Here is a 20170-nt window from a genome sequence, read left to right as displayed (position 1 = left end):
AAGAGTATAAGAGACACGGGGTCTTTCTTCTTCCTCTCAGATGTCTGCATTTATCTGTGAGGACATTGTTGTGCGCGTCCATCAAAACTATCTGATGCCTCAATCTGACAGAGATTCAACACAAATGCCAAAAGGAGCGTCACTATCGGGAATCTGTAGTCACGGTGGAATCTCTAATCCCGGGCCCATCCTGGTCAGCGGGAAATGGAATTAAAGGGTTCTGAACATATAAGTATTTTCCTGCCTCTTTCAGGCTTCACCAAATGCCAAGATATGAAGCAATCTAACCAGGAGAAGTTCAGCCGAATCACCTGATGTCCAAACTGGCAGGAATGCTTACAAGGAATTTTCATTGCCTTGGCAGGAAAGAAAGCTGAATCAATACGAACACGATGGCTCTTTCTCTCAATCTCTCCCCTCACGATTTGAAGTAATTACAAAAAAAAGTGCATATAAAGCAGCGGCTGGCCACACAAGGCAACACGTGACCTCTCTACACATTCCTAAGGCCTGCGGTAGAGGAGCATCGCCGGGTAATGCAACCGGGAGACAAGGGTGAGGGTTAAAAAGCGCTCATGCGTGTGGTTTTCCTTCCTTGTCATGAAGCTAATGATGGGATACACTTGACCTTTGTTGAGGTGAGAGCTCGGAAAGGCGGTTGGGAGTAAATAATGGCTGGTGCACCCTGTATTGTACGGGTGGGACCCCTGTTGATCCAATCTTGTGATGTGTCACACAAACCCTCAATGACTGGCAGAAGAGAAGAGATTATAATCTAATCTGTAGTAAAAGCTGTTACCGAGAGACCAGGGTCAGTACAAACACCCATTAATAGACAACAAACAGACACACACACACACAAACGCGTGCGCTCACACAAACTCTGTGAAGCGTAATGTTGTGTTAGAGAAGCGTAACTAAACCAGACACGGCCAATAAGCCCCGTAGGGTGAAAAAGGCCTGCGCTGGCCGCCGCGTGACTGCAGCTATGGCAACCGGTCATAAACACAATCTGGACCAGACAAGGAGAGGAAGCGTCTGAGTAAAGAGCAACCCGTGCCACAGTTCGATCACACAAACAAACACACATACACACCCACACACACCGACACACCCACACACCCACACCCACACCGGCCTTATTGCTTCGGCTACGAGGATACACACAGTAATAGCCTCATGCTAATGGGCCGGCGGCGCTTGAAGAGTTGTTGTGTGTCTGTTTAACCACTCAGCTAAACTGCTGACTCCCAGTGGTATGATGGCGAGAAAAAAAAAAAAAGATGCATCATGGTTATTTTTAACACCCGCGCTTGCTTGCTTGTGTGTGTGTGTGTGTGTGTGTGTGTGTGTGTGTGTGTGTGTGTTTGCATGGTGTCCAAAGCCGTAGACGATAAATGGGGGTGTCAGAACCAAACAGGCGGCTGGCATGGCTCAAGGTGACCGTCTGCTCGGGCCTTCTTTGGCTGCGGCTGAACCATAACGTCGCCCCTGGCAACAGGATGTCACCCTGGCTCCGTGCCAACCTGAGGAATGGGTGCCAGTTCCACATGCCACAGGGAGCCGGAAAAAGAACTGTGGCATGATCTCTCTCTCTCTCTCTCTCTCTCTCTCCTACTCGTCCCGTCTCATTTTCTTGCTTTTCCCGCTGCGGCGCTCCAAGCCGATCCCATCAATCCCTAACTCTCTCACTGTGGCACTCGTGAGTTGCTAATATCTTCCAGATGTTCTCAACTCTGCCGGCTGTGCCCTCTGCCCTCTCCTCTGCCTTGGCTTCTCTGTCTGATCATCATCCTTCTTGGCCAAAATGACATAAGCAGGGCTTGTAGAGAAACGGGGCCACGCCACAGGATATCTGGAGTTGTGGTCACTCCAGAGAACGCTGCGATTTACTCCCGGGCAGGTGCTCCCAACGACGACGAAATCCAAACATGTCTGCCTTCTCGGCGAGCAGACGGTAAAACCCGGAGGCGTCAGTTGGAATAGTTTTGCCTCTGCCGCCGCCCACTTTGGAGAAAACAGGTGAAAAATGGAAATGGGGGAAAAAACGGTGTGTTGCTCCTCTCGTTAATGAGAGAGAACAAACGGGCAAATTCCACGGCATATGGAGGAGTTCAGGCTTGGAGGTGTTCAAAGCAGCCTCGCCGTTCTTCTACCATATGGTGGCACTAATTGCTGTTTTCTCGCCGTGACAGAGAGGTGCACCGAACGGGAAGGGAAACACACACTCCCAAAACTGGGGCGAAAGTTGGGATTGTTGTGTGGAGGAGTTTATTAAAATAAATCGCCCCGTGCCACACTGAGCCTGAAGCCAGGACAGTTCATTTCATGCTACCTTGGGGTTTGTGGAATGTGACTAATGTGAGAGCACTATCCTCCTGTTAATCCAATCAGGCTTTAAAAGGCATTTACAAATAGAGTTGGATTACCTATATTTAACTCTAAAGTGATAGTTAATAAGATTCTAACCCAATTGTCACACCGCAAAGACACACAAATGAGCGACCGCGAGACACACACAGGCTACTCAGAACAAAGAGAACATTAATTTCATTTGGTGCTGTCATTTGGGACGGAGCCCATGACTTACTGTAGCTATAGAAACACTGAGAGAACAAGTGAACCCACAATAAGGAGCAACATGCTTGTCGTGTCTCATGTTCAGATAAAAACATGTGGCGCTCGTCTTCTTACTAAACATCTTTATTGTCCAGTTCCCAGGGGATTTATGGAAACTAGAACACTTCAGAGAAAAACATCACGTCACTGCGTTGACCTTGGAAGTTGGCAGATGTCATCATCCACTTAGAACAGAGCATATACACGGGCGCGCGCGCACACACACACACACGCACGCACGCACGCACACACACACACACACACACACACACACACACACACACACACACACACACACACACACACACACACACACACACACACACACACACACACACACACACACACACACACACATGTCAGAGGTGAAAAGCGCCATCAAAGCAGCCATATGTCTCTGAAGGGAAGAGTCCAAGAGCCATTTTTTTTATTTTGTCCATGAAATAAGAAAATACAAATGGCTCCTTGTCATTTTAAGAGATGAAACATAACTGGTTACGTCATTCCATGGACAAAGACCTCATTTGTATACAAAATCCTCTGTTGCACGCATCCTCGCTTCATACCTCTGTAAGGATTACCACGGCAACAAGGCTCGTCTTCTCTAAAAATGCGCGTAAGCCGTAAGACATCGACAAAAAGCAACAGGGGCTGCTTGGTCAAGGCGAGATAAAGGCTTCACCAGCTGGTGTGAAGACACACCCCACACCACAAAACCCAGTCACAGGTCTATTTTTAGGAACAAAGCCACACTTGGGGCAAAATTGCATTATTTACAGCCCGTGTCATGTCCTGCCTCACAGTGTTAAATGAGACAACCAAAGGTGGCTACAAACACGGGGCCCCCTGGAGGCGACCAATTCTCTTCAGCTACACGTTGTTACCTCAACCCAGCTGGAAACTAAATTTAATCCAGTTTCACAAAAGAGTGTTTTGTCTCCTGGTGGATGGTCTAATTATACCTACCAATTTAGATAATACAACAATTTCACGCTATTCCGACGTGATAAGATGTTCAATCCACACAGAATACGGGTTAATGTATCATATCTGTCTTAGGGGAGGCTTTTAAAATGAGCTAAATGAGAGGATAAATGACTTGGGATTGGAGCCTGCGCCCCCCGTATACCTGCAAAACAGTGATGCAGAGGAGCCACGTGCCTGCTGCCCCCGGTGCTGTGATGCTGCTCTCAGCTTTCACACAAACTGCCACCTCAGAAGCCGCACAGGCAGCAGCCATATTGCATCACAAGGCTCCACTGTCACCTGACTTTCCTGCTAGTTCGCGAGCATCATCAATCTGCTCCTGCCAGCGTGCGGTGTGTGATGTTGGCACACACACCGCACGCACCATTTCTACGACGGAGATGGTGACACTGCAATAACCACATACGCACACGTTTATCTACTACTATGAGTAAGAGAGGACTGATTTAGGCTGAGTATACAATCGGGAAAGGAAAGAACATTTAGAGTAGAGGTGAAAGGAAAGCACGGATGAGCATAGGAACAATCCTAATTATGCCATCTATAGCATAACTGGCATAATTACAGTATTGTCATAAGAACGGAGGCAAATAAGACGTCGATGCTGAGTAAAGAGAGAAGAATAGGCTGGGGATTAGGTTTGTTGCTGTCTGATTCCCTCTCTACACACACGCAGAAGACACACACAATCCTGCGCACGTGGTCACACTCAATACATCACATAACAGAACATTGTGTACGGTCACCAGCATCTGCATTCTCACTCACGAGCAAAAAAACTCAAAAGTTGACCTTTACAGTAACACAACCTAATACGCTGGAACTGAATGAAAACACTGCAAATACTGCATCACATGACATTGCAGTTACGTCACATGCATCAGCTTTAAAAACTTTACAACGACGTATAGATTACAAACAGACACACACGGCTGTGACTAAGAAGAAGAAGCACGCAAGACGTTTGTTGTTGTGACATACCTTTGACTCGGCATGTTTTGCTGTGTCATGCCTTTCGCAGGTCACCTCTAAAAATGCTGCAAACCCTGAAGGAGCAGTGAGTGAGTAAGCATTCTACGCCTACCTTGCAGTCTCTGCATCACACTGGCGATGTCCCTGGCAGAGCGCCCCTGGTGCCTTGGTGATGCCATTCTGCGGTCTTGATGTCACCCAAAGTAACGTCCCAACTCCTGCGTGTGTGTGTGTGTGTGTGTGTTTGTGTCACCCCTGCAGGATCTCGCGCTCTCATCAGGACTGAAGCTGTGCTGTAGTAAAGTCATGTGTCATCCACCTGACTGCAGCCTAAGGACACGGAGTTTGCTCCATGTTGCTGTGTCTCTCTCCTCAAGTCATCCCTGTTGCAGCCTGCAATCCTCTCGTTCTCTAGCTCCTCCCTGCACGATGATGTACAGTACATGCGCATGTGTGTGTGTGTGTGCCTGCAAAAACGTGTAGCGAGTGTGTGTGTGTGTTTTGAACATCTCAGTGGAGCCCTCCCTCTCCTGAGCCTTTCACTTCTGCAGACAGGACAGCTTGCCGGATGCTGCGTGCACTGCCACCTGCTGTCCAATCAAAACCGACGTCTCCGGCAATCTCATTGATGTGTGGGGACCAATAGGGTGCAGCGTGGATGCTGATTCCACAGTTAGAGATGTGTGTGTTCTGTTTGTGTGTGTGTAAAAGAGAGAGAGAAAGGGAGAGGGGAAATAAAGGGAGAGGACAGAACCAAATGCAGCAAACGTCATCTGTAATGGTGCATAGTTTACTTAATGTGAATTTGAACAAAGCAAACACCAAGTTGAAGAATAATTCCACCTTAAAACTGATCCTGAAGACTTTGGACAGTAAAATCAACAACAACAGAAACAACTCCTCCCTCCCTGCCCCTTATCTGGGAATCAGAACCTCAAGCTAACCTCAAACCATTGACTATTAATTTGCGACTAAAAACAGAATATTGGTTTGAGATATTAACACCGAGTGTGTTATCAGAATGCAGTGCCAGCAGACTGTGCATCAGGAAATAGCCTCTATCACAATAAATCACCATGGCAGCATTCTGGGACCCGATCCATTATTCACTCTCCATGTAATAGCTCTGGGACTTAACCTATGACATCATCACTACATCCTGTCTGCTGCTCGGCTTAAGGAGATTTGTTCAAGCCGACAAATAAAAGCACCTCTTTAAAATGTTATAATATAAAAGATGCCAAATACTATTCAGAGTGGATTGTCACTTTAGAACATTTGAAGACACATGCAAACATCTGCATCTGAGAGACAAAGCCTGCGAGTCAAGACATCAATCAATCATCGAAACACACCCATGCCAATGATACACGCTGAAAAATTATATATCTAGGATATGCTAACCCACAGCAGATCAATACTGCTGTTAGAAACGCACAATAGACGTGTGATGTACCACTAAGCCATGAGCACTTATCATAATGTGTAATCCCATTACACAAGTACTTTCATCATCTCGGGAGAGCTCTTAAGGGAGCTGAAAGAGAGCCACGCTGGCCTCTCCATTGGTTCATTCAGTAAAATTAGAGATGCAAGGAAGGGCAGTGTAAACATCATGAATGATCATCTCAGCCCTTTTATGATATATTATTCAGAAATAATGTGAATAATACCACTTTATGATTGCAGTGTTGCACAGTGGCAACTCAATCACCGTTGACAGTTTAACCACCAAACCACAAAATGACAACTAAATCAGCACTTTGACTTCATAAATGTTCCTATATGTATCCTAGATTGTAAGTATCAGCGGTTTCTCTCCACAGTGCATTGCAATGCTGTAGGATTTGCTTGGATTGGCCCTCTATTCTGCAGCAGGAGTGAAGTGCTGATTCCTGCATTTTCTCAGTGGCTCGGCTCGGGGTGACCTCTACAGTCCGGGCCCCCGCAGGACCTGGCGGACTCAGCTGGAGAAAGAGGAGACGCCGCTGCAGCAGCAGCAGTCAGGCCAGAGACAAAGCACGTGGGTCAACAGGGAAACCTCTCAGTGAAATAGCCAGACCTGTCCGTGTTAAGATCCCTCTTTCTTATCTAATCATTGCAGCCAGAGTGCAGGGACCAAACTGCCAATGCTAATCTCCCTCATACACAGTCAGCAGTTTTCTAAAATCTCATAAGAAAGTTGCCATTGTCAACCTGCATGTTAAAATAGACCTCTCTCCCACAGATGCATGGCACAATGCCAGAGGGAGAAGCACTCTTCAACAACTGCAAATCTGCAAATACGTCCATATAAAAAGCCCATTTCAGCTTGGATTGAATTTGATTTATCCCCCAGGGAGTAAATATGGTAACACGTGTGACACATTCTCAGCCAATTTTCAATTCGATTGAGGCACCGTGTTTTATTTTTAGCTTGATTGATTTACTTCAACATATTGCTGAAAAAGGCGATACTGCATTGTAAAACAAATTGAGCTGTTACATGCAGAAATATAACTGAGATGAAAATATGGAAGTTATGGAAGAGTTGATGGGTTTTGATGGGAAAATACATGTCGATATGCTAACCTGGGAGCCGTTAAGTATAGACTTTCTGGAACAGGCCGGCTTGTGTGATTGATGGGTCAAAGCTTCAAAGTGGACGTGTAGGGGTTTCAGGACACTTGCTGAAACGACATTACATATGGTGTCTGTCTCCCTCTAGTGTTCTTCCTCTGTACATAATTTATGAGCAAACAGCCCAGTGCAGCATTTTTGCCACCAACTATCATTGACAAGAGCAATACAATCAAATAATTCGATTTCTAAATTAGTTTCCAAATAAGACTTAATTCATAAATCATCTACTGTTACAAGCGAATGTTAACCTTAACAGTACATAGTATTTCCCAGAGCCTGCAGGTTATTTTGGATGGCCAACAATCAAAGGAAGCTGCAGCTTTTGCCATTCTTTCTCTGCCATTGATAACACTGAAGGTAGAAGGTTTTCATTTTCTCATACACACTCCCCAAAACACTCCGATCTATTTGTCCCGATGAATAAGGGTTAGTTCTAAACTGAGGTCGAGGCTAGAGTTAATTTATGATCAACTCTCAAAATACTATTTTCATTCTTCTTTGTGGCTCTAGGGTTGAATTAAGACATCAACCTCAAAGTGAAAAATAGCGACGGCGTTACTGCTTATATATCTTATCAGAGCCCAGTGTTTGTTTTGGATCTACCAAAGTAAGACAGACGTCCAATTCAGACGCCACTGACCTGGCAGACGTAGTGGAAATACTGAGCTTATTAACAAAGATGCAGGAAATCAGATCAGGCAGAAATACTCAGATCAAACTCTCATTTTGATGATTATTGTGACTATTAGGCAGTTATTGCTACTATCCACTCCTAGCTGAGTTGTGATTGACGTCATAAGTGCTGGTGCAGCTCCTGGAGAAACTATCAACTGTAGTCTCTGTGTTGGAAGGGAAGAATAGGAGAATAGCTGAGATGTTTATCATTTCTGTAAGAGAAAAAAATACAATTGAGGATACCGGACTGTCCCAAGGTGAAAGCTGTCAGACAGGGATTTATGAGGGTGATACTGTACATTAATCAACGTGAAGGAAATGATGTGAGAGGAAGTGATTACAGCAACACCCCGTGTCCCCCCACCTCCAGGATCTCTGTCCTGGATAGATAAGCCACTCCTGTTGCTAAATTCAAGCAGAAAAGCAGGAAATGTGACAGTGAAGTTTTCCGCTTCCATAAACAAGACGGCCGCCAGAGTTACCCGCCAGTCCCCATGTGCCTCTGGGCTGAGTCTCCCTCTGTATAGGCCGGGAGGGGGAGAGAGAGAAAGAGAGAGAGAGAGAGAGAGTGAGAGTAAGAGTAAGAGAAAGAGTAAAAGAGAGAGACGCACAGACAGAGAAAGTGGAGAACGGGGAGAGAAAGCGATAGAACAGGAAAGAGGGGAGGTCAACAGAAAGAAAGACAGGGAACTCTAGAGACGGAGGACAGGAAAGGAGAGAGGAGAGGGGGAAGAAGAGAGACTAAGAGACAGTCTGAATGTGTTTCAATCTCTCTTCTTCTCCTCTGGCAGAGCAGACAACGTCATGGCCGAGAACAACACAAACCTTTTTCTGGAAATGCTTCAGTCTTTTGATGCGGGTGAGTTTTTACCCCCCCAACTTCCCGTCTCTTCCTGGTCTTTCAGATGTGGTCCGTCTAATTTGGCTCCGCTTGTTCTGTCAGGAATTCAGCGTCTTAATGATGCCTGCAATAGCAACAGCATGTGGACCCGGTTTGCTGTAAAGAAAACTTAATCAAATTATTAAATAGAATATTTCAAGAAGCATTTTGTTTTGTTGTTCAATGTAACACTAACTTCAACTCTGCTGTGGAGTGTTTTTTCCATGAAGTTCTCTCCAATGTCATTTCCAGATGATTTCTGACCACTGTCTGCTTTTCCCTTTCTGAAAGTAAGGAAAATAAAGAAAAAAAAACAGTGTGGAAATATGGGCTGATGGCAACGTAGGTTCACGCTTTGTAAAGCTTAACTGTATTGAAAGGAAATTGATTTGTTTTCCCTGGCAGCGGTCCAGTGGGATTTGTCTTAGCCGCTGCATTCTCTCTCTCTCTCTCGCTCTCGCTCTCCCTCTCTCTCTCTCTCTCTCCACTCTCCACTCTCCACTCTCCGGCACGCTGATGTTGGCTCGACTGCTTCCAGGCCGAAAGCAGCAGCGAGGGAAAAAAATGCACTCCTTCTTCTTTTGTGGGGAGAGAAATGTAATCAGTGTGTTGTCTAAGAAAGCCTTGGTAAACATAAAAGAGGCTGGTCTGTCATTATATTCTCATTGGGGCACCATCTTGCAAGACGCTGTTGGCAAAACGGGGATTTTGACATCCTAGTAAGGACACAGCTTCTGCCCAGTGGATGATACAGTAGTTATTATGGTGTAAATCAGGGATAAGAAGAGAAGAATACTGAGGATGATCTGCTACAATACATACAGCAGCACATCTCTATAACTTCCTTCTTTGTATCTGTCTCTCTCTTTACAGGTCCTCTGATCATAGCTTTCTGTGTGTCCATGGCAGTGGGCTTGGTCTTAGGGGCCCTGATTTATGTGATCCTGACCTGGATGTCCAGGCGCAGGGCAGGCTCTGTCAGCATCACCCGTCGGCCACCTCACCAGTCCCGCACCGCTCCCCGTCCCCGTCCAGGCTTCAACCGCAACAGCAGCTACGACCGGCGCAGCAACAACAGTTTGGTCAGCGCCGCTTTCAGCTTCCACCGGCAGACCTCCTCCCCGGACCACGTGGACCCGATGGGACGTAAATCCAGCTTCAGGGCCTCCACCTTCCACCCTCTTCTCCAGTGCAGCCAAATTGCCAGAGAGGCAGAGGAGGGGAGTCAGACCACACTGCCTCGTACGCCCACCCTGACCACCTCAACTGGATCAGCTCAAACTCTGGCCCAGTCGGCTTCAGCTGGCGCCCCATCCAGACCCGAGTCATTCTGGGGCAACAGCAATCTGAGGGGTTTCCATGCAGCTCAGACCCCACCTCCGGCTTACGAGAGCATTATTAGGGCTTACCAGGAGACATGCACCTGAGGGGGAGCAGCAGGGGAGGAACTGAGACTACATGAAGCTGAAAATGGATTCATAGCCGAGTATTGAATACATTGAAACATACTGGAAAGATCCTCTGTAGGTAGAAAGAACATGGAAGAGAAGATCACCCAACACAGCACTACTCTTGGAAGGGGTCACATTTGAACAAGCAATTACTTTGGTATTTCTTGTTACTGATTTGTTACATTTGTTACTGTTGCAGAAATAAACACATTTGCCTGCCATCATTCAGTACTGATGGAAAATATGACGAATCGCTCAGCAGTTACAGATGTTTCCACAATGCCTGGTTATGAAAAGAGATGTTGATGCTTGAACAGAATCAAGACAAAGCAGGGAATGTACCGTATGTTGGTCGGGCATCTGGGATGTACGGCAAGAGTGCGTCCATCTGCTTGTCCCCGCTGACCAGCCTGCAACGACATCTGATACCTATGCACACAAGAGCAAAATGTGTGTGTGTGTGTGTAAGTACAGAAAGACAAAGTTGAATAGACACATCTCTGTGCAAACCTGTAATTCCTTAACTAGATGTGTCAATGAGATGCCACAGATAGCTATAAATTCATTGTGTGTGTGTGTGTGTGTGTGTCTGTGTGTGTGTGTGTGTGCAAAAAGAGAGAGTGTATTATTTGTATGTTTGATCGAAATCTCCACATAAATTAATCGAAATAAACTGTTTTTGCATACAAAAGCTGTGTACTTGAGTCACACAAACACTGTTCAGTCCAGTCATGCAACCAATACAACATTTCTAAGTTCTGGTGATCAAGTTACGTTAACATTGTGCTAATTACTCTCTACTGTTGGCTTCAGGCTGAAGTTGAGTTAGAAGTTGTGTAATATTACTCACTGGTAAACACAAATATAATAGTGTAATACAACTAAACACACACCAGAATAAGCAGCTCACTGTGAAGTTAACTCTTCATAAAGGTTCACAGTTATTTTTATGTTTCGTTTTTTCGTCATTTCTTCAACTTAAAGTAACGATACATGTGTCGTTTCAGCAACAGAACACGATACTTTTGGTTATATTTAGCAGAAACGTGAGGAAACTTACTGTATCACTGTAACAGGTGACGTAATATTTGAGAGACCGAGAGTTGGTGTGTTTACCTACCTGGAGCTGTCAGAGGACGCTACACTAGCGCTTTAATCCACGTGTATCACCCGCTAATAAAGGTAATGTAACTGCTCAATGAAAGTTAACCCGATCACTCGACTGTGTTACGTTTGCGAGTAGTTTGAAGGCCCTAAAGCTACATTTAAAGTGAATGATCGAGAGGTAAACATTAGCTTCCTGGTGTTTCTGCTAACCGCTAACGTCAGCCTTGTGAGTGAGCGTGTGTGTTGGGGGTAAGGAGAGATGTGTGTATCATTAGTAGTAGTTTGAAGTGTAACTGATACAAACATTGTGCAATTCCGACGGACAATTTGGGGGATTGTGTTCCGAGTTAGAACAACGCTATTTGTGTTGAGCCGTCGCCCCTCGTTAGCTAGCTAGCGCGACTAGCGCGTTATTTTGTGCAAAAACAACTATGAGCAGTCGTGAAAATGGGTTGACTGAATGGTTTGAAATTTGTTTGAGTTTTATATGTTACCGTTTGTCTCAGTTTTGCCTCAGTCTGTGTATCTTATTTCAACTTTAGACTTAAGCCACTTTTCGGTCAGGACGCTATGAAGGCTACGTTTCTGTGCAGTAAATGGGTTGTAAGTGTCGCGCCTGTATGAGAGAAAGTTTGATCAACTTTTCCTCAAAACAGTAAATTTGACTGCAAATAGTCTTGTAGCCACTTAGACTGGCATGTTTTGTCTCAACAATTGTTTTGAAAGCCCAAACCTACTCCGTTTATGTTTTCAGTTTCATGTTCAGTTGTTGCTTGCTCCTCTGTCCAGTCTCAACTAATCAATGGATCAGATAAACTCATTCTACCTGCTGCTTGGATGAACTTGCAGGTGAAGGATGTCTGTTGCGGCCCTACGTCTGATCCGCTGTCGGAGACTGAGCACGGTCGGTGCTCCAGGTGTGAAGAGAGCCCTACAGTGGAGGACTTTAGGTGAGTTATGGGACATAACTGACTGAAGAGATCTTCAGAAACGACACCGCATGCATGATGTAAGTGTTTCTGTTTTTCCTTGCCTTCTATAATATGAATAATTTTCTGCTGTAATTTAGGGAAGGTTGCTAAAGTGACCAGTGCAGTTGTCTTGGGGTGAGTCAGTGTCTCCCTTCTCTCTGAGATAACCACATTTCATATGTGAAAACCACTTCCTGTCGATGCCATACACCTTATCTGTTACCCCTTCTGCAGGGGCTGCCTGTTTATTACTTATGAGGTGGTGGCGTTGGACAAGGCTGTAACAATTGACACTCAGGCAATCCTTCAGGAGAAGTACAAGTCTTACATCTATCTGAGAGCCACTCCCTCCGATGAAAAGGAGAACCTTGCTGCAGGTAATGACTATCATCCATCTGGATCCTTTTGTGTCCTCAGATAACTCCAAACAAACCTTCACATGTAGAGGTTATTTGTTCGGAGAACTCAACAATTTTACATATAATGTTGACCTCGCTCAGTAATTTTGCCCGGCCCGGCCAGCTGGAGTGTGTCGGGCAAAACTGCTGAGTGGCTTCGGTTGCTTCCCGTATGATTTCCAGTTTGACTTTGCGATGTCCAGGTGCTCGGTGACGTCTGTCATCATTACTTCCTCTCTCTCTCCTTCCTTCCTTCATCTCTCTGGCTTTCCTGCCCACATATTTCTTCTTTCTGTTGAGTGATCTCACTTCCACTGGTCCAAGGTTCATACATTTAATGCAAACAATCTCCAGTCTATATTGAAAAAGAACTGTGTGTTTTGTTTTATGATATGACTGTTTTTGCTTTACTTTACTTGAAATACAAATGATAGAAATGTGATGTGCCATTCTGTGTCTCTTCCAGAGTTTACAAACAAATCGAGGAGGGAGCTTCACAAAGCAGCGAGACGGTTTCTGGAAATGTCCTCCAGGATTCTTCTTCAACCACTCGATGGTGAGACAGAAAATAAATGTAAAATGTCATTTCAGAACATTTACCTGGTAAATGTTCAAATTATACAGTGTGAAAACCAGAGTGTAATTATGCATTTATTCTCAGAAGGAATTGGTTTAAGGCTCATTTATACGTAGAGAGGCTGCACGGTTTTGCATAACAACGAGTGACAGTTGAACACTCAAGTCATGTTTGTGTAAGATATCAAATACTCACCTTTCAACTTTGAATAACTAATAGCTTCCAAGTTGATGACACAAGGTTTGTAACTTCATTGCTGTCATAGACGCCTGAAGCTGGTGGTTGCTGTTAGTTATATGTTGTGGTAGATAAATTCAGGTTGGATTCTAGTCTCTCAGTCCCATTAAGGAATCCTCACATAACAGCTTTTCACTTTCGCCAAAGTATTCAGCCAATTCTTTTGTTCTGTATTTAGAGCATTTTAGCCATGTGGACGCCCACCCGCATGAGGTGGCACTGTGGGTCCTGCTGAAGAGGACACAGTCAGCCAATAAGGACATCAGGCTACAGGCTGTACAGGAGCTGGCAGACAATCGCCACTGGCATGGTAAAATACGTCAAACATTGTGAGACATCATGTTAGATTCACGCATGTCACATGAAATGAACTAGGATTAGTAAACACACATATTTCTGATTAACACAGACTATCAGTACCAGACAGCAGCTCAAGTTATGGACCAGCGAACATCAGTGGGCCTGGCCCGGACTCCGCAGGTAGACCTGCGCTTCTTCCTGCCCCCGCCTTCACTGCCTGACCTGGAGGATGTATGTATCTCTATGTTTCCTGTCTGAACAAATAGGGGTTGTCGCAGTTTTCCTTCCCTTCATTTCCCATGTGTATGTATATAAGATAAGTAATTTAGATGTGTACCACCTTCTGCAGGGGTTTTCAGCGGAGGACGGACTGAGGCAGCTGCTGGCATGTCTGCCTCAGTCTGAGGTGGACAGATGTGTTCAGTATTTCACCTCTCTGGCCCTCAGAGAGAGCAGTCAGTCCCTGGCAGCGCAAAGGGTAATAAAGTCAGATGTATAGGTGCACACATGGACACAATCATACATAATGTTTCCAGGAATGTAACTGTCCGGGAACACGGAATAGCAGGAGCAAGACAGCAATCAATCGTGTGTGCAAACCCTTTACAAGTTCTTCTCTTCGAATCCTCTGGGCCTTGCAGGGCGGTCTGTGGTGTTTCGGCGGTAACGGACTGCCTTACGTTCAGAGCCTCACCACCGTTCCCTCTGAGAAAGTGGAGTCCTTCTGCTTACAGGCGCTAGTACAACACTCCAAGGTAAAGGCAGACGTTGGGATTTTGAACGCGATCTGCTTAAAGTTCCACCTTTTACCCTTACTGACCTGCTCGTCTTGTCTGCAGGTCCAGAGCCACTGTGATTACATCGTTGCCAACGGTGGTCTGAAGCTCCTTCAGAGGGTTTTCCAGCTCCGTAGAGACTCCCCAAAGATTCAGAGGAACATTGTTCGGATCATAGGAAACATGGCACTGAACGAGGGTACCCACCAGGCCATCGTTCAGTCTGGTAAGGCCGTTTATTACATAGAGGCACCGAGGCTCTAATCTTCATGTGTTCTCGTGAAATAGTTTTTAATGGCTTAGGTTGACGACATAAACAAGATCCCTGTTTTAACGGACCTAATCTTTTTTCCTCCATCTTCAGGATGGGTGTCGGTCCTGGCTGAGATGGTGAAGTCGCCTCACGTCATGCAGGCGTCTCATGCCGCTCGGGCTTTAGCCAACCTGGACAGGGACACGGTGAATGAGAAATACGCAGATGGAGTCTACGTCCTCCACCCACAGACTCGTGACAAGTAGGTACAGAATTTTCGATTATACATGATAGAACCGCCTACGATACAAGTCATTTAGTCATATTTTAACTTTGCTAATTTGTTCCTTTCCAGTCGGCCAATTAAAGCAGACGTTCTGTTCATCCATGGGATTTTGGGGGCAGCCTTTAAGACATGGCGCCAGAAGGACCGCCATATTGTAGAGGGAGACGAGGCAGCAGGGAACAAGGAAGATTACACAGAGTGCTGGCCAAAGGTAAGACAATCCTCCCCGGAGCACGCTCGATGTAATGTTGTGGCGTATTTATGGAATAATTGAGTCTTCTCCCTGAATACAAACCTTGTCTTTTATTTATTGCACGCTTTGCTTTTATTGCCTTTTACCCTCTGCGCCAGGCATGGCTGGCTGCTGACTGTCCAAATGTGAGAGTGCTGTCAGTGGAGTATGACAGCCATTTGAGTGACTGGATGGCCAAGTGTCCTGTTGAGAATCAGAGGTGAGGTGTCCAATAATGTCACAGCTTTGAAAACATTGTTTCAAATGTTGTTGTTATTGTGGTTAAGGTAACGATTCTAATAAGACCCTATGACATGTATGTGCACATTATGTCGTTTATTCTTTCAAAATATTCTGTTCTTAATGAAATATTCACAGCAACACTTCCACAATTTTATATATGCTGTTATTCCAAACGTACCCATAAGTAATTCTGTTAATTTGTCTTTTGTCTTCTCAGGAAGTCCTTGGCCTACAGGAGTCAAGAGCTGCTGAAGAAGCTGAAGTCGGCAGGGGTCGGAGAGAGGCCTGTGGTCTGGGTAGCGCATAGTATGGGAGGTATAATCCGTTATCATGTATCATGTAGCTTAATAATGCTCTGTTCAGTTCCACATATTAAGACTTTATTGTGTAATGTGCTTCTCCCCACGTAAAATAAGCTCGATTACATGTGTCGTCCTCCCTTTCTGTGCATCTCTACGTCAGGGCTGCTCGTGAAGAAGATGCTGCTTGATGCGTCGGAAGACCCAGACATGGAAGGGTTACTGAAGAACACCAAGGGCATCATGTTTTATAGCGTCCCTCACCACGGAACCTTCATGGCTGAGTACTCTGTAAATGTCAGATATCTCCTCTTTCCCTCTGTAGAGGTCAGAGAACTTTGTAAAGGTCAGTGAATGATGAACAGGTCATATTTTAATTTCCTTTTTTTGTAAAGAATGCATTTATACCGACTGTGATTTGCTGTCTTGTGTGTTTTAAGACTCCCCGGCACTGCGCAATTTAAATGAGAACTTCTTGAACATTGCTAAAGAAAATGAATTCAAGGTGCTGAGCTTTGCAGAGACGCTTCCAACAAACATCGGATCAATGATCAGGATTCTGGTTGTACCAACACAGTCAGCAAGTACGTAAAACACCAATCCTCGTGGTGAATGTGACACGTTTTGCATAAACGCTGTAACTGTGATTTTGTTACTTCTTGCGTCGTCTCCCATTTTCAGATCTTGGCATCGGTGATCTCATCGAGGTGGACATGGATCACCTCAACATCTGCAAACCAGAGAAGAAGGACTCATTCCTGTACAAGCGCAGCCTCCAGTTCATCCTCGACACGCTGCAAAACTGCATTGGCCACTGACATGAGCTCTGCGTGGTGAACACATACACAACCTACACTTGAAATGGCAGAGGGCGCCATCATCGCCTTTCCGGATGAATTTCAAAGGAAAAACTGCCTCACCTTTTTTGCACATTTTGCATAGTTGCAAAGCTATTTATTGGAAAATAAAATGTGTTTGACATTATAACTGATATCCTTGAAGACCTGTCAGTTATAGTCAAAGAAACCAGGGTGCTTATTGTTGTTGTTCTCATCATCTTCTTACGTTGATAAGTCACTGTATACCAGTTGAATTACATAGCATCATTGTGTTTACAAGCAAGCAAAGATTAAGCTTTCGATTTTATTTGCCTGCACATTTCTTCTTTTTTCAGCTTCAGCTTCAGCACATACTGTACTTTAATGCTACTAATACTACTACTATAGTGTTTTTAACTAGAGACGTTTAATCGTTTTAAAGACAAATTTCTATTTATGTATTTTTTTTAAGCCACTGACATGTTTTGTGCCAAATCGTATTTCTCTCTAAGCCTTACCTCAAATGGACCTGTGTGAAAATAAGTTGATTTAATTTATTTTTTTGGAACTAATGTTTTAACCTCTGCCTCCAGATTTTAACTAGCAATACATTCACTTGATACAATCTTGTAAATTGCCAATCATGTCCACCTCAAATAAAGAATGTTACTAGTTCATGTGCATATTTCTCTAAGTTTTAGTTTGAATTTATTGCTTTTACTGCTGTATTTTGGAGTGTAAATGAAAAATATAAATCACAGCTATCAGCTAAAGTACAAAACTTACTCACAAAAATACACTTCTACACTAAAATTCCTATGACACGTGCATATATTTTGATTTTCACAAGATTGTCCCTCGACACGCACCGTACGACATCCCACAATGCTTTGTTAGCGTTTGGCGTTGGCTAACAAACGAGCAGCTACTGCGCACAGGTTGGCGTCTTTCATCTTTATTCTTGCGTCAGTTACTGGCAACCGTTTGTCATCTACTTGAACTGTTTCTGTACTATATATGTGGAAAGTCACAGGAAGCGTAGTTAATTTATCGCATCTGCTAGCGGCAACAAGTTCAGATTAGCGTTAGCTCCTGTCTCCTTCCGCTAGCTGCTGTAGCTAAACCAAGTATCACGTCATTTCTCCCTTTAACACTTTGTCTTGTCTTGTTTGTAACCTTTTTGTTCTTTTGCAGGTCCTGTGTTTTCTCTATATTTGGCACCAACCGGTAGATTCCTGCACTTTGACAACATGGTGAACGTCCTCAAAGGAGTTCTCGTTGAATGGTAATGATTACTGACTCACCTTTCTAATGGCAGATAATTTAACTAGATGCAACTAATAATTCCAAAAATGTTTGTTGCTAAAGATGTAATTCGTTTATGTCCTGAAATGATATATGTGCGTTTTAAAATAAGGGTCTTGCTTCTCTGTCCAAGGTGACGTCATTCCTGTTTCTCACTTGTACTCTTCTTCTTCTCCTTCATGTCCTCGATCTAAGTGATCCCGCCATGAAACAGTTCCTGCTCTACCTGGACGAGACCTCGGCCCTGGGGAAGAAGTTCATTCTGCAGGACCTTGACGACACGCACGTCTTCATCCTGGCTGAAGTGGTCCAGATTCTGCAGGAGAGAGTTGGAGAGTTAATGGACCAGAATTCGTTTCCCATCACGCAGAAATAAAAACACTATAACACATTCCCTCTCTCAGTTGTGTTTATATTATCGTGATTTGTACAGTGGTTGAATGAATGAATGAATAAAGGGATGGTTATTAAATATGTTGTATACAACTTGTGTTTGTGGACTTTATTTGAGGGTTTTATGAACTAGTCACCACTTCAACCAACAAGTAAGTTACGGTTACAAATCGAGGGTTTGTACTATAACATAACTAGTACGGGGAACATTTTGTATGATTTTTTTCTATAAACAGTTAACCACCAGTACCATTACGTCGTCCAGCAATGTCTGAATAAATAATGGTTCTTAAGGAAAATGCAAATTACCGACACATCTTCAGATTACAATTACAGTGTGAACTCTAAATACTACTGATATAATGCCGTAAACACAATACCACGTACAGTCAAATCAGTTCTTTTGACAGTGTTAGTGGGTGCACCGTTCCTGGAGGTACTGCAATACCAGGTCGATGCGTGGAGTGGACGGAGCAAGCCCCTATTTCATCTCCATGCTCCAAAAATCAAGCCAATATCTGAAAAAACAAATGTATCTTTGCGTCCCTCTGGCGGCAAAGAAAGGACGCGTACCAACTATCATTTAAATCTACAGTGTTTTGTTCTTTACGTAAAACCTCTACCAACAAACACGGGGAAAAGATTATATTCGAGATGAATTCTTAATGTGGTGCACTAATGTTAAAACCTTATATCACAAAAATAATTAATTGCTGGTCTCACGTGATGTATTAACAATATAATGAGATCTACTATCATTAAGTAGCCTGTGGAAATTCCAATTTAAGATAAGATAACATAAGATAAAATTAATTTGAAAGGACCATCACCAGTAAATCAAAGCCACTGTTCATTTTTAAGTTTTAACTTTAATTTTAACATAAGTTTAATTCTTTTAAAATACATTTATACATTGCATTTTATTACTTTATGGACACATAGATGGAAAAAAAAAAGCACCTAGAAAGAATCCGCCAGGCACATGATAAAAAAACATGGAAAAAAGAGCAGGTCTGTAATAAGAGGAGGTTGAAAAAAATTCTGATTCAAAAAAAAGTCTATACTTATCCAGTCCTCATTATATCTTGCAGCACTTTCCATCTGACAGCCATGATGAGACACCTTTCAACTCCACACCTGATCAGCGAGCAGGTGACAGTAATCAATGCAGGCACCCAGCATCACTGATTACATTACATAAGCATTCAATGAGAAGGATCATCTTTACTTCATCTCTTGGTACCGTGAAGCTGTGCCAATCAATCAGAGCTATCAAAACCCAATCTGGCTTTGAAATCTCAACCTGCAAACTGACCCCAATCGTCATATCACCATGGCAACCATCATCCTGCCACTCCAACTGGAAAGTGTGTGTTACATCTGGACTGGCCATGGTGTGTTACAACTTATCTCATTATCTTATCTATTTATTACTAATGTAATTGGTTACTGTGTCTCTTTGTTGTTGGTTGTGGTTTATTTTTTATTTACATCACTAAAAGGACACAAGAACCACACTGGCAATTTCCATAATGACATCATGGGAACTATGACATCATAAATGATGTCAAAGTTGACACAAATATAATCTCCTACAGCATAATGACATCATGAATTATGTCACGTTGACAAGAACATAATCTCCCTAGCAACCCCCTATAATGACATCACGACTGAAGCGGAAAACCATTCAAATACTAAAGAGAAACCATTTGCAATTTGTAAATCACAAGTGATTGGCGCTGGACCCTAAGATCCCTGGAAGAAAC

General features: G+C 43.9%; 4 protein-coding genes and 1 pseudogene across 4 annotated transcripts in view; 3 read left to right on the top strand and 2 right to left on the bottom strand.

Moving 5' to 3' along the window:
* The window catches only part of LOC143004071 (nesprin-1-like), a 32558-nt gene extending 27801 nt beyond the window's left edge, over window positions 1-4757 (bottom strand). Inside the window, exon 1 of the mRNA XM_076154913.1 lies at window positions 4691-4757. Coding sequence (XP_076011028.1) covers window positions 4691-4757 — 67 coding nt within the window. The remainder of the gene's footprint in view (window positions 1-4690) is intronic.
* A 3473-nt stretch (window positions 4758-8230) lies between these two features.
* On the top strand, window positions 8231-10809 carry myct1a (myc target 1a). The gene is made up of 2 exons (XM_076154875.1): window positions 8231-8734; window positions 9629-10809. The coding sequence occupies exons 1-2, from the start codon at window positions 8680-8682 to the stop codon at window positions 10180-10182; spliced, it is 609 nt and encodes a 202-aa protein (XP_076010990.1). The 5' UTR covers window positions 8231-8679; the 3' UTR covers window positions 10183-10809.
* A 484-nt stretch (window positions 10810-11293) lies between these two features.
* serac1 (serine active site containing 1) lies at window positions 11294-17378 on the top strand. The gene is made up of 17 exons (XM_076155126.1): window positions 11294-11388; window positions 12163-12263; window positions 12383-12419; window positions 12519-12661; window positions 13149-13238; window positions 13675-13806; window positions 13906-14027; window positions 14146-14274; window positions 14438-14551; window positions 14636-14798; window positions 14937-15087; window positions 15181-15322; window positions 15463-15563; window positions 15804-15901; window positions 16049-16231; window positions 16326-16469; window positions 16567-17378. Exons 2-17 carry the CDS (start codon window positions 12170-12172, stop codon window positions 16701-16703), a joined length of 1980 nt encoding a protein of 659 aa, XP_076011241.1. The 5' UTR covers window positions 11294-11388; window positions 12163-12169; the 3' UTR covers window positions 16704-17378.
* A 188-nt stretch (window positions 17379-17566) lies between these two features.
* On the top strand, window positions 17567-18399 carry gtf2h5 (general transcription factor IIH, polypeptide 5). The gene is made up of 3 exons (XM_076155054.1): window positions 17567-17641; window positions 17898-17988; window positions 18204-18399. Exons 2-3 carry the CDS (start codon window positions 17954-17956, stop codon window positions 18382-18384), a joined length of 216 nt encoding a protein of 71 aa, XP_076011169.1. The 5' UTR covers window positions 17567-17641; window positions 17898-17953; the 3' UTR covers window positions 18385-18399.
* Window positions 18400-18815: 416 nt separating this feature from the next.
* LOC143004231 (U2 spliceosomal RNA) lies at window positions 18816-18968 on the bottom strand (annotated as a pseudogene).
* Between the last annotated feature and the right edge of the window lie 1202 nt (window positions 18969-20170).

Source organism: Genypterus blacodes, unplaced genomic scaffold (assembly GCF_046128005.1).
Source record: "Genypterus blacodes isolate CSIRO-AG114 ecotype Tasmania unplaced genomic scaffold, CSIRO-AGI_Gbla_v1 ptg000064l_1, whole genome shotgun sequence".
NCBI lineage: Eukaryota > Metazoa > Chordata > Actinopteri > Ophidiiformes > Ophidiidae > Genypterus > Genypterus blacodes.
Note: the sequence above shows the minus strand (reverse complement) of the source record. Positions and strands in the feature narration are given on the sequence as shown.